The sequence below is a fragment of the Pseudopodoces humilis genome, chromosome 1, assembly GCF_049639895.1.
Source record: "Pseudopodoces humilis isolate 2021_Gansu_Grassland_sample_001 chromosome 1, ASM4963989v1, whole genome shotgun sequence".
NCBI classification, from domain to species: Eukaryota; Metazoa; Chordata; class Aves; order Passeriformes; family Paridae; genus Pseudopodoces; species Pseudopodoces humilis.
The window spans coordinates 131610592-131625042 of NC_142200.1; the positions used below are offsets into that span (position 1 = coordinate 131610592).

Sequence of the window (14451 nt, forward strand, 5' to 3'; positions counted from 1 at the left end):
CAGATTATAGCCCCAGCCTGCTGGGCAAACTCACATTTCCATATTCAGGGGACAGAAGGAGAGGTTAACTCTCTGGGAACAAGGGGAGAGCCCTGGAAACTTCTACCATCACAATACACAGCAAACCAGATCTTACCAGGACAACTAGTAGAAAGAGCAAATAATAACATTCACATGTGAAAGCCATTACAACAGGAGCTTATTCAATGCAGCACACAAGGTACTCCTCACCTAAAAATACTCTGCTAATGGCCTGTACTGCCACATGACAAATCAGGCTGTTTGAACAACTGAACTCCACCACACACAACTCTCAGGTACCAGAGCAACCAGCCCAGCTGGTGCCATTGTCTTGGTAGCTAAGAGGAAAGGCAGAAGAAAGAGCACTTTAACAAAAATCCAAGAAATTACTTCAAAATGTACTTTCAAAATGTATTTTTAAAAATATATTCTAAAATTTATTTATTACTTACACCCTGATTAAATTAATTTCTTCTGCATTCCTCATGGAAGAGCAAGACCATTTACTAGAAGACCTACAAGTACTGCTAAGTTTCACTGATTTCTTTCTTTGAAAGGTGACATGTTGTGCTGATAATACCATTTCTTCACTTCTCTGTGTAACAAATGTCCAGTGCTGACTGGGATCCCAAGGGGCAGACCAACAGTCACCGCTAAGTGTTCCCAGTGAAGAAATCCAAGAAACACACTACGCAGCAGATGGGGCTTGGAACAAAGGAAATTAACGTGATGTCAAAGTAGTTTAACATCAAAGACACTTTAATGGCACAGGAAGTATTACAGGCTTAGAGGATCAGTATTCCAATTTATTTTGAAATATACTGCAGATTTTTTCCAGCACCAGAAACTCCCCTGAGATTCTCAATTACATGGGAATTCAACAGAGCATTCTCTCTTTGAAGGGGCCCTTATCAGTCCAAAATCTAGTTAATTTTAAAAAATTACTTCAAAAAAGACTCACTATACTGCTTTTGCCCTGCACCTTTGAAACTTCCATTCAAACACAGGTTGCCAAGTACTCAGAAGAGCGAAACCTCTTAAGTACTGGGAAATGCATAAAAGGAACCAAATATATCAACAAATGTAACATTTGCTCAGATTGGCTCTAATTACAGTACTCTTACCTACTACAGCTCTGACACAACAGATGAAGTATCTGACAGAAACATCATTATTATGTTGATGGTACTTATAATCAGAGTACAGTCAACATGAGGAGAACCCACACACACACTGTAGTCATCTGAAAAGTGACTGTAAAACTTCAGTATTTTAAAAACTAATGCAAGATCATATCTGAATCTTGAAAGTTTGGCATGAATTACAGCAGTGTCCATCAAGTACTTTGCATTCAGCCTGGTTTCTAACTATATAACAAGTTGTGAGGTCTAGGGTGTAGTGGTTTTGGCTTTTTTTTTTTTTTTACTTTTTTTAACTTAAACCTTAAATAAGAAACATAATTAGAACACGCAAAGATTTTCAGAGAGACTTTTCTATAGAAATAATCTCTCCATAACCTATATTGTTACATGCATGTTTTTTATTGTTTTTGGACTGATAACTGCTACATCAGCAGTCCCAGAAAACAAGTTATTTTGTTTATCTGCCTTTACCTTAGTTCCAATGTCTTTTTTTGAAATTGTAAGGTATCAATTAGTTGTTCCAGTGCTCAGAACTGTTGACCAAGGAGACCCAGTGTTCAGGCTTCCAACAAGCACCAATGAATAACCTGTCCTGCAGGTGTCAGCAGTGCTGTGTTGTGACACAGGCAGGGTGCAGTAACAGTTTATACTAAAAAAAAAAAGTTTGGCATTTACATCAACTTTGTCAACTAGTAGAAAGTTTCCAACATTTGGAAAAGAAATATCTTTTGTAAAGTAAGTGATTCTTATGTTTGCACATGCCTGTTATAATTACCTGAGTAAACGGCTATTTCGATTAATATTTACTTGAACAAACAACTGCAGCTACTACTTTGAGTAATATAATATTAATTCACTAATTCTAGAGTCATTTCAAAAGCTTCAATTTTAAAAGGTCTTCCTATGATGGAAATATTGAGGCTTTTGGAACAATTCTTGAACTTCGCATTTAAAGCAAATCCTTTATCCACAGAAGGTAATTCAGCTGTTCAAAACTAAGAAATTATGAAAGAACTACTTGGTTATTCTGAGATACAAATTAAATTTACAAAATGTTTCATGCTCCTTAAAAATGACCATGGGTACTTAGCCCATCAAGATTTTTTATTTTTTTTTTACAAGACTTGAATTTTCCACTTTTCCAGTACGGACTAACTTAATAATTTTGATAGTGTCTCTCTTTATTTCAGGAAATTATTTGAAAAAGTAGAACAGTATTGAACAGCAACTTATAAGCCATTGATGCCAAATTCAATTTTGAAAAAGGAGGATGGTAATTGGGAATGCATTCTTAGAAATCACTCTTCTTCCATATGCACAAACATGACCACACTACATATGTGCATACATGTGCTTGCAGCAGGTAGTGCACACAAGCAATGTTAGAATATGGACTTTCAAAATCATGTCATTTGTTTTCACAATAAAACTGCAAACACACAGATAAGCTGCTTAGATTCTCTGGGTGGTTATTTAGCTACACCTTTGTGGGTACTCTGCACCACATACTATTCTTATACTCCTGATTCTCCTGAGAAAATCTTTTATGTGGCACGTACAAGTCCACCCAGATGAACAAACAACGAACTTTTTACACCATCTGACTAACTGCATCTACCATTTTATATGGTTCTTGTTTCTAGTATACTTTCTTTCCAAACTGTTCTCATTGTTAAATGGTCAGAACACATGAAGCGACAGATTTAGTGCCTCCTTGGCAATTTATATAACTGACTGCAACTCTGTTGTTGCAGTGAATCATGATTTATTTGTCTCGCAATGCAGCACATAACCTTTTAAATGCTAGGGAAAAAAATGCCAGTGCCTCTTTAAAGTTTATATATGATTGCCCACCACCATTTCTCATGAATGGGGTTTTGAGAGACAAATGATAAAAACAAGCTGCAAATTCCACCCGCCTACTCCTGGCCATTTCCTGTGTTCATCACTCACATGTACTGTATTTACAGAAAAGCACCTCACCCAGGGACAAGTGCACTCTTTCAGTCCTCTCATTTTCTCCTGGGCAAGAATATTTTTCTTAAATTAGCAGTAGGTATTCTCTGCTAAATACAACAGAGGATAAGAGCAATCTCTCCCAGCCCTGTACTAGTGCCACGCTCAATCACATCGGGTGACATTACAGGCTGACTGTAGGGGGTTATTTATTGGTATCTCCGCTCCAAAGTTGTAACCCTGAGGCCTGTCTGTGGCCTTTTTCATACCCTATTCTTCATTCCTTCTTCTGCACTTATTTACATTACCTTTAAAAAACAGTTTAATGTAACACATACATCCTTCTCATCATTCAATTGTGCCCATCTCTGTGGTAAATGAACATCCAGTGACTCACTGCTGTCCACCAGAGCCTGAACTAAGCCAGTCAAAAGCCTTCAGCACCTTTAATTATGGAAGTGATAATGAGAGAGAAAAGATTGTTTACTTTTGATGGAACAGCAGCAGCTCCAATTAATGCAAATAGGACCAGCTCACTGAAAAGCTATTTATCTGACACACACACCAGAAAGTATTTGGATAGTTGAGTACATTATAATTCAATTTTAAAAATTTAGGAGGGAGAACTCGGACAGCAGACGAAGTCCATTCTCCCTCAGATGATGACTATGGCATTAGCACTCCATGCAGTAGGGTGTAACCCTCTCATGCCACCTTTCACTGGCAGACTTTGAAGTCTGCAAAGGGGTGCTTCTCTAAACTGCCCTGGTTTAGAGAAGGTTAAACAGGGCTGCAGAGATTCACCCTTGCCTATGGCCTGTTCCCTGATCTCAAACAGGCTGTCCAAACCCCAGTCAGGTGTTCCATTCCCTACATGTGTGCCTATATGTTTAATAAATAAGCAGAAAATAATTTTTCACAGTAAAAATGCCTGCAAATTGCACAAATTACAAATCTAGACTTCAGTGTAATGTTCTTTAGAAATACATGCCAAAATCTATTTTCAAAATCTGAGATGGTTCTAGCCCTATCCATGGCACAGATCACAACAGAAATTATGGCAACTAATTACAAAGGAAGATCTTGAGTAAGACTGTAAAATGAAACATTGATCAATTAATACATGAAAAGAAAAGCAGAATTTATGAAATACCTTTTGAGTAATAAAGAACAGAGGTAACAAGGACACAGCTGTGTCAGTTAACCTCACCTTTATCAACTAGGGCAAAATTACAAGTCCTTTTTTCACCAGATTGTGATATTGTTCTAAAATGCAAAGAAATGCCTAGAGGAAAAAATTTCTCTTGGCCATCCTGAATTTTGCAGGTCAATATAAAATAAATACTGAGAATTTTGTTTCAAACATTTCCATTTGGGATGGATTTTGATAGTAAACCATTTAATGAGGATTTGTTGCTATGTTTGTAAGGCTGCAACCTGTTTAGAGTATTTAATTAGCCAAAGAAGATGGTTAGACTTAGTGTACCATTCATCTTCCACTTTCTGAAAAAAATCCTGAAAGCTGTAATTTAGGAAGCTACAGAAAAGTACATTTACAGACACTACATGTTGTTGCTGTTAAGAGAATTGATAAATTAATATAACTTTGACCAAAACCTAAAGAAAGTATACCTTAGTCAAGACATAAACATCTGAAACTGAAGAAATGTGAGCAACTTTCATCCACTAGTGTGTGGGGAAAAGTCAAAAAACCCCACAGTGGGCAAACAAATAAGAGTCTAAACAAGTACCTTCCCCAATTCACAGAAGAAAAGCACGTCGCTCTATAAAACAAAAAGCATTCATTGCAGACTGTCACATTAAAGTATATGGGATCAATGGGTCCAATCAAGTTTGTATGAATACAAGTAATTTTACTTTATCATGCTAACTTCTCTCCCTATCCTTCTGAGTTTTGGGAACTATTATGTGAAAGGTACCAGCAGAAACAGAGAAGCTTCCCCTAGTAACAGTCCACAGTAATAACAAGGAATAGACCCTGCGTAACAGGTGTTTCAAAACCAGGTAATTGACACAACTACATTATTCCCAATGAAAATATTTTTAAAATTTTAAGATCAGAAACCAATTTCTGGCTTGGGGCAAACAGGAACCATGCCCCTCACATAAAATGGAGTACTGCAATACAAATTCAGCAAAATCAATACTAAAGTTTCAAAGAAGATCTCTTACCTCATAGGTTGAAAGAAGCCACCTTCAATTATACTCAAATGTACAATATCACAAATTCAAATGACATCAACCAGCTCCGTTGCTTTAAGTTAAAGAGCTGTCAGCTCCCTAAGGAAGATAGGCTATATCAAATTGAAAAACAAAAAAAATCCTCTCATTTAGCTATATCTCACTCTAGTTGATCAAACTTCCACTTTGTACAGGCACAGTCACTAAGAAGTCACTAATGCTATTGTCATTTTTGCTTAATATATAACATAATAAATGGTGTTCTCAAAACCCAGTGGGAGAAAAGAATGGGTTTGCTGACCCAGTATTTATGATATTTTATATAAAGTAAGGTGCTGTATAAGAATTGGCAATCAAGAGTACTAATACACAAGAAAAATGAAACGTAATAAAATACTAAAACAAAACATGTCATCTTCTGGCTCCTCCTGCATATCCAGGAAAAGTGAAAAAAGTGAATTTTTCTCAGGGGAAAGTAAATATTAACATATATGATGACTAAAGCATAACAATTTCAGAGGAAATACAGTTCATCATCATCACTATTAGTCAAATAAATAAATGATCATCCATAATCTTACCCAGTTCTGGGGGCAGCACAGTAAGACGATTTCCTTGGATATGCAGTTCCTTAAGCTGGGTGAGTTCACCAATTTCTTTAGGCAGTGATATCAGGTCATTGTCTCTAAGACTCAGCTAAGAGCAAATATAAATTCAGTCAGAATGATTTTCAGTTACCATAAAGCAGCCCAAAAGAGAACTCTACTCCTGCTGCCCCCAGCTTTCTCCTGAATGCTCAATTCTTCCAATTTATTTACAAGTGTCTTCTGATAAACAAGAAACAGCTCCAGGTGTAGTGGTCTATTCCTGCAAACCTACCCTACCACTCCTCAAATTGACTGGATTCTATTCCTACAAGTGTTGCAAAAGTGAATTGATTTTCCAAGAATTTAGATAAATTACTTACTATCTGCAACTTTGTGAGCTTCCCAATATCTGGCGGCAGGATTTCAAAATCGTTGTCACTTAGATAGAGTGCACGAAGGGTGGCTGCAAATTAAACAGCAATATATAAACAGGGTGGCATATAACCCAACCATTTGAGGTCTAATCAATAAAAAGGAGTCAGGTTTGATTAATGACCCTGACTTGGTGAAAAGCCTTTGACATACCCAGGGCTCACAATAATAACAAGCAGGTCAAACTTAGATTTACTGGCTTATTATATTGTTGGTGAGTTCAGGAAAACATCTATATTCTAAAGGACTAGCACAATTAACAATTTCTGCAACAGCAGACTCTGGCAGATTCTGGCAAATAGCCTGAATGCTCAGATATGAGAATACAGTCATTACTCTTTATTACCCCTGATTCTTATTTATTACATCAATTTGCATCTTAAACAAACATTAAAAAATTTCTGAGTTTTTTTGACAAATATACAACTATGTTAAGCTCTACAGAAACCACACCAGGAAAGATACCTGAAATGAAATACAGAAGACTCAAATGGAATAATTTGTAATTTCCACGTGAAGTCTCAATGAAATTCATCAAAAAAAGATGACCCAGCACAACTATGCAGCTTGCTATTATTGAACAAGCATACATGACAGCTGGAAAAAGGAATTAAAATGGAGATTCACAAAGAGCTGTCAGGTGCAGCAGGAGAGAAGATGGTCAGATCAGCAAAACCCCTCCTTCCCGCCAGAGGAGATCCTATTTGTCTTACGTAGTTCTCTCCTCATTTCAATAAATGTGACCATTTTTAATAATGCTGACTTAAAGATTTCTCTGTTACAGGTTACAATCACAACATCCCCCAGAGAGCAGCACTCCTCTCCCCTCACCTGTCACTTTGATGCTGAATGCACTGATCCTGAAGACACTTCAGCATAGTACACAGAAAAGCAGAATCACTGAAATCCAGAAAGTGCCAGAATTCAAGTTGCTTAGGCAACCATAATGCAGCCCTTTTGCACATATGCATTACAATACCTTTCTGTCAACTCTCTGGATATATATTTTTAACATACACAAAGGTCAGCTTAGCTCTACCATTCCTCTGCCAAGCTTTGTAACCTCAGCATATGTTTTAATGCACTGGACACCTCAACACCCACATGCTGTTAAAACTATTTTAGTAATGAACCATCAAGAATACATTTGTTTTCAGACTCAACACACAACAGTTTTGTTGCAAAATGGTTTACTTTCCCCGAGGCTTGCAACCCTCCATGACTTTTTAACTGAGTATGAGACCCAAGGAAGTATTACTCAGAAGAAAACTAATATACCATTACTAAGCAAGTCTTCTCGTGTCCAAAGGTGTCAGATGACAGTATATCAGTGATAAATATTGTTGTGCTATGTAGAAATATTTAAGATATATTAAAAGAAAAACATAAATATTGGGAAAAAATCTGTTGTATTTTGGTCTACATCAAATAAATTTCAACTGCAGAGAGCAAAGCACCACATCTTGAAGATTTGTAGAGTTTTTAGAAAAGTTTCTTACTCAGATAGAAGAAGTTTCCTGGTAGGGAATTTTCATTTAAGTTGTTGTAAGTCAAGTCAAGAACTTCTAGCGCTGGTAAAGAGCCAAATCCTCTTGGCAAGGTGTTTAACCTGTTCATCCTGTATGTGAAAAGAGAAAAGGAATATGACATCAGTATTCACTTCACCTAACAGGAATAATACAGGTCACAAAGATTTTGTTTGGTTTTCTCCTTTTCTTCCTTAAAAAATGTAATCTATGCCAAGATTTCCTCTTGTTTTGATAAGGGTTTGATGGTCCAAGATACTGAGCAAGTCTTTTGTAATGCAGACCATTTTATAACCTCTCATTCCCATAAATACACTCAAAACTTATGCACTCTGAAGGGATTCTGTCTGTCATGTCAATCAGCAGCCACACCCAAAACATAAAGCACAAGGGAGAGGTGTCACGGTGCCATGCTCAGCTTTGACAGCATTCCATGGAGAAAGCTGGTTCTTGGTAGATGAATTCTAGCTAAACCACAAATTACCCTTTTGCACATCATGTTGACCATTTCTCATTCTGCCATGTAGTTCTTCACCATGATACCAAATACAAAGGGGAAGTGCACAGTATTTATGTTCATTGATAACTGCTGCTCAAACCTCTTCTTAAGAACAGCAAATCTGTGTCACTACAGAACTATTGATGCACATGGAGCATGAAGTAAATAAAATGTCAGTCTGTGACTGATGAGACTTAATCTAAATATACTTCTATCAGCCAGTGTTAAGAGGGTTCAGGACAGCAGTTCCCACTGGCAACCTGAACAGCACGAGGTCATGTAACAGAAGGAAGAGATTTCTCTGATAACCTGAAGCAGACAAACTAGACAAAATGGTAACCCTTCTCTGACTTCAAAGAGCTTGAACAGGGTGATCCAGATAATCACTAGAGCTGCTGCAACAATGAAGGCAGGCACACAGCTGGAGATGCCTTCACAGAACCTTACTGTTTGTGCATGAACTTCTCATATATGGCTGTTTATCTCATGAACAGAAAAAAACTACCTACCAGCTTCTCATTCTTACTGTCCCTATTGCATGTACAGTAAACATATACCTGGTGTGTATGGGTCTTGCTTCAGCTGTCACCCAGGTTTAAAAGCAGAACAGAGAAGAGAGGTATCTTCAGAAAGCCTGTACAGGTAGCTACTGTCAGTAACAGGATTTTATTCTTATGTGAAGACTGGAAACAAACATAAACTTTGAGATGTTTTCTCTAAACATACTCTGAATTTGATTCTCTTTTGATGCAAAAGTGATAAACAAAAGTCACAATTGAAGAGGAGATGTTAGGTGAAAGTGTGAATATCTGACATGTAAAACTATAAAACCCCTAGTCAAAGTACTGACGAAGTTGTGCAACCAAAAATATGAAAGACCATATAACTTCATGAGCAAAGACAGAAGAAGCACATATGCTATTGCTTTCACAAACTCAGAAAATAACCTCACCTTTCCTTACCCCTTTTGCATAAGCCAGCCTCAACAAAACAAGAACCTGTAGAGATCAGCTCTCTGTAGCTAAATCTAGACAAAATCTTTCTTCCTCCTCATTCCCAGTAAGAAGTCCCATCATAGGCATACAACTCACATTGTTGCTGTAGTATTAGCAACTGAAACACAGAAAGGCATTCTCTACCATTGCTACTGCAGAATTGCCACTGTTTTAAAAGCTGCTCTTTACACAAAACAGGACTAAAGAAAGCAGCTGATTTTCCTCTACTGAAAAGGGTTTTTTTACCAAGTTGCCCTAACGGCCTTCCCTTTTGCAAGCAAGGAAGAGGGAGGGAAAGAATGTTCTCCCCACTGACAAGAAGCAGAATGGTATATATTCTTTGGCAGGGACAGAGAACTAGCTCAAAGTTGCTGCCCAGCACTATTCATCCCTGCAGAAGTTCAAACACTAAGCTGGTGCCTCACCTACCTTCCAAACGTTACATTTTAAGCTTTCTGTGCAGCAGTACATCTTCTCTCTTTCCACACCACTTGACCCTTCCATTCCAAAAACCCTCCCAAAAATAATCTCTGCTCTTATTTAAGGTTCCTCTCTCCCCTAGGGGGCTCTTCTGAAGCCCTCTAACACATGCACTGCAGATGACAAGAGGGTTTCTGGGTTGTCTCCTGAAAAAACTACTAGAGTAAAAAAGTTTCTTCATCACTGACTCTCCAAGGGTGTCCAAAGCAGAACCCATTTTGCAAAGCTAAAACTTTAAACTGGGTGGTAAATCCTGTGCCTAGAAGACCATATGTAAGGAGAGGATTAAGAAGGAAGCACATTTAATCTCTAAGATTTAAGCCACATGATACATGAAGGTGGCAAATGTGGTTCCAGACTTAAATGTCAGTTGTTCCAAACACTAAGTGGTCTTATGCATGGCATTTTTTTCATTAATGCAGACTAGTATTTGAACTATATTAACAATGGTCACTGCTTTAATCCATGGGAGGTGCCCAACTTCTTCCTTCATATACTGCAATACCTCTATATGCCATACCAAAAATATGGCTCTAATCCACGAAATACAAAGAATCCTGATTAATATTTGCTCTGAAAAGCGATTCAGAGGTTGAAGCAGATATTAAGGAAAGCTAGAGATCTACTGTGACCAACAAAAAGACTAGGGAAGACAGATCATCATTAAAACGTTTATTGGCATTCCAACAGTTCAAGGCACAATTCAACTATCAGCATTTTACAAAAGTATCTAAAGCAGAATGCACTGAGCCTAGCCAAAATAATTTGGTATTTTGAAGAGAAAAAACGCTCAGTTTAAGGTGTTCAGAAGTTGGAATTTCTAAAATACAAACATTCTTTCTATGAGAAGCCTATAATGCTAAAGCTTACACCTACCAGCGTTTTCTGAAATAGTTACACTTTAATATGCCCATTTAATTTTAAGAAGGTCTTATGCCTCACATTTGTTTTCTTAATAATTCAAGAAAGCCCTCTGCAACTGTAGTTATTATAAAGTATCACCAACTCTACTGGAATATAGCATCTGAACACTTAACAGAAACACCCCTGGCACAAATTCAGTCAATACTAGCTCTTTGAACTAAATGCACATCGCATCTAATACATGCTGCTTCTTTCACAGGTTTAATATAAACTGAAGTGTCTATAAACCCAGATTTGAAAATCTGGAATTAAAGTTTTTTTCAAATCAGAACAGGAAACAGAGTTTGATTCTCATGCAGTAACCACAGAATTAAGAAGCAGTTGCTAGGGAAGTAAGTCAGTAATTGTTCAGTTTGACTACAATATTCAATGAGTATGGGTTGCTGCTCTCCTTACATGGTTATCGTTATACCAGAGTAAGTGCTTGATCATTTAAGCTTCTGTTTATCCAGGAGATTAACTGAACGTGTTGAAGCTGTAATTCCCACGTTATCCCCAAAACCACTTTCAATAAGAAACTTTAATATCAAAAAATAAGAAATTACAGGTTCAGCTGTGATAACATTTGGTAATACCTCTATTACAGCATAGTTTTGCGTTAAGATACGCACCCAAGGTTCAGGTGTTTGAGCTTCTGAAGGCTGCTGATCTGCGTAGGCAGCTCCTCAATCTGGTTGTTGAAAAAGTTGAGCACTTCTATGTTTCTCAGGTCTGCGATGTTTGCTGGCACAGCTGTGGGAAAGTTTTCACAGTGAGATACTGCAATTAGAGCAAGCTTCCCAGACTATGGATGCTTTACGAGCACCTGGTGTTTGCACTGTTTGTACAGTAGCTGCAGCATAGAAAACATGTCATTATTCCATTAAAAGCAAAATTTACATCCAAAAACCTTCTAACTGTTCTCATTTTTGAGAGTACTCATTTTATACTCTTCAAAAATTACTACCAGAACTGCAAGGTATTTTGACTAACAAAGATCACTGCAGAGAGAGAGAGACAAGGAAAGGTGCTCTTACAAACTAAGAGAAGCAGGCTGTCCTCTCAATTCATGTAGCACACACAGGTCACAAAAGTGCAGAGCCTGAGGGACTTGTATCATGTCATTATTTGAGTGGAAAAAACATTAATGATACAAGTAATGACACACCAAGACAGCAGTTCTACTAAAGGTCTTTAACAACAAACATAAAATAATCCCTCATTTTTAGCAATGGGCCATTCTGCTTGCTGCTTAAACAATTTAGTATCCAATTTCTTGGTCATTTAAGATACAACAAAATTTAGACAGAAATTAAATTCAGTCCTAGAAGAACTGTTTAGCCAAGCCCATTTTCAGTTACCTCCCATGAGTGATAAAGTAACTGATCAATACACATGCATGGCTACAGTGGATGACCAGCAGATCAATAGTGGGTTGTTATTATCCAGAAACATGAACTATAAGGCAGAAACACAATACGAATGACTGTGCTAATGAGGTTAAAAAACTATTCAGATTTGCATCTCTTCCTCCCTTAAACTTAGTGAGATTTAAGCAGCCAGCTGAGGTGTAAAGGAGGTTGGCAAGTCACCTGCACTGAAGCTTGCACCTGGGCTCAATATTCACCTTGGTTCAATCTCAACTTTGCATCAGGAACCCACAGAGTGCTCATCTAAATAATTAGAAGGTTTTATGAGGCCATGATTTTTTTTTATTTGTTGGTATGAGGCAATCTTGGACTTAAAATGGAGTCAATAATGTTTACAAAGCAGAACATTGCCGTATGTCACATTTACTAGATTTTAAGTCTAATTACACTGTGAACAATAATGGGATCCCTAACAAAGACTCTAATTACACTACATAAATATTACTGTTGAGGGCCATATTCATTGCAGGAGGTTTTTAGCAGACTTTTATACAAAGTCATTAAGGCAAATCTGAACATTTAAAAGACCTCCCTTAGAGGTATTTTCCAATGGGTCTATACTTATCTGTCATTCAAAAATAGCAAGAATTATCTGCGTTCACAAACTAAAGGGTATTTCGCTACTGCTGTTGTTTTAAATTATTCCCTAACAGTAGTTAACTGAGGATTTTAATTGACATCATTCAGCTGTTTCCAGCTTCAATATTTCACCAGAAAAGTAATTACCAGTAATAAAATATTTTCCTTTCAGAAATTAGACTTCATAATTTGACTTTGATGAGATGCAACGGACAGGCAAACCATGTTTCTGATCTTCTCAGAAACTGCATTTATGAAGACTAGGAATCTGAAGTACTAGAAAATAGAGGTTTTAGTTTAGTCAAAGCTCTAACAATAGAAAGACCAATACAGATATATCACTGTCTCCTGATATGTTTGATCCCCACATACTGTATTTCATGTTGTGACTGACACTTAGGATACTTTATATCATTATTTTCTTCAAGATACACTAAAGGGTGCATTGGTAAGCAGGCTGAGATGAGAAAAAGGCTAAGTATTTAGCAAAGGATTTAAATGAAACACTTTTGTTTCTTACCCTGTTAAATCAAAATGAAAAGCCCCAATCCACAACAGTACTTTTTGGTTTGAATGGAATGCCTGGAGGTATTTTGTGAGAAGGAAAAACAGAAGAGTAGGTCAACACCATGCTTGTGGTAGGGAAGAGAGGACTTTTTCCTGTAACAGTTTATTTTCTGGTTCAACAATTCAGATTAATTTGTAATATAAATGAATGCTCTCTTGTATTCAATGAAAATCAGAAGACTGAGTTTAACTCCTGTACTGATCTTGTAGCTAAACTGCACAGGATAGTAGCTTCAGGTCTAAAGATCAGTGGTCAAGCAAGGCTAACTAGGCATATAATGCTCTCTGTTTCAGACTTTACACAACCTGACTACCATCCCACTGCTATGTTGCAAAACTCTTCCCAGATATATAGCAGACTGCCAAATCCCAAGACATTCATGTTCTGGCAACACTGAATTCCACTCGAGTCTCCTTCTCATGATGAGCTGTGAGAGTGAACTGTCAGCATCCTGGTTCTATTCACCCACGTATTTACAGTACAATCCGCAGTGTCTTAACAGCTCCTCTAAGACCATCTGCTGCCCAGTGTCATTAACAACTCCCCCTCAGCCAACGCGAGTACAATTTGGCAGCCCAGTGCCTTTGCGTTCTCCTGTGAAGCTTCAGTCACATCATGAAGCCCCATTCATATTAAGTTTCACTTCACAAGACCAGGAACAGCTTCCTCTTGTTCAATACTGGAAACTGCATACAGTGATTCACTATGACAGCTGTAGACTTCTTGATTTCAAAGGTTGGTTGACAGTAAAAGACAGGGTCTATAGGCTGCCCACAAGGAGTAAGAGGACTTCGTTAATGTTTCTGAAATAAGGATTGGCAACCTGTTATACTTCAAAGCATTTATACTCTTTTTGCCCTGAAGTTAGTGGCAATTCTTAGGCGCTAAAATATCAAGTTCTCATCCTTGAGACAAGTTATTACATTAACAAGTATTACAAGCTATTACATTTTATTCCTATACAACCAGCAGCCGTTTGAAAGTTAACAAAATTATTTCCAAAATACATATAAGAAGTATTAAATGCTACTATTCAATGCCTATGTAACTCCACACCTAGAGGATCCTGGATCTGGGACTTACCTCTCTTTCAGCACTGAGAACCAGAAGCCAGCACCAGTAGAGGTCTGA

General features: G+C 37.5%; 1 protein-coding gene across 1 annotated transcript in view; it reads right to left on the minus strand.

Annotated features, from left to right (window-relative positions):
- Positions 1-14451, minus strand: part of RSU1 (Ras suppressor protein 1) — a 99949-nt gene that overhangs the window by 68429 nt on the left and 17069 nt on the right. The window contains exons 4-7 of the mRNA XM_005518768.3: positions 11376-11496; positions 7840-7958; positions 6289-6371; positions 5903-6017 (exon numbers count right to left, since the gene is read on the minus strand). Of these exons, the coding sequence (XP_005518825.1) occupies positions 5903-6017; positions 6289-6371; positions 7840-7958; positions 11376-11496 (438 nt within the window). The remainder of the gene's footprint in view (positions 1-5902; positions 6018-6288; positions 6372-7839; positions 7959-11375; positions 11497-14451) is intronic.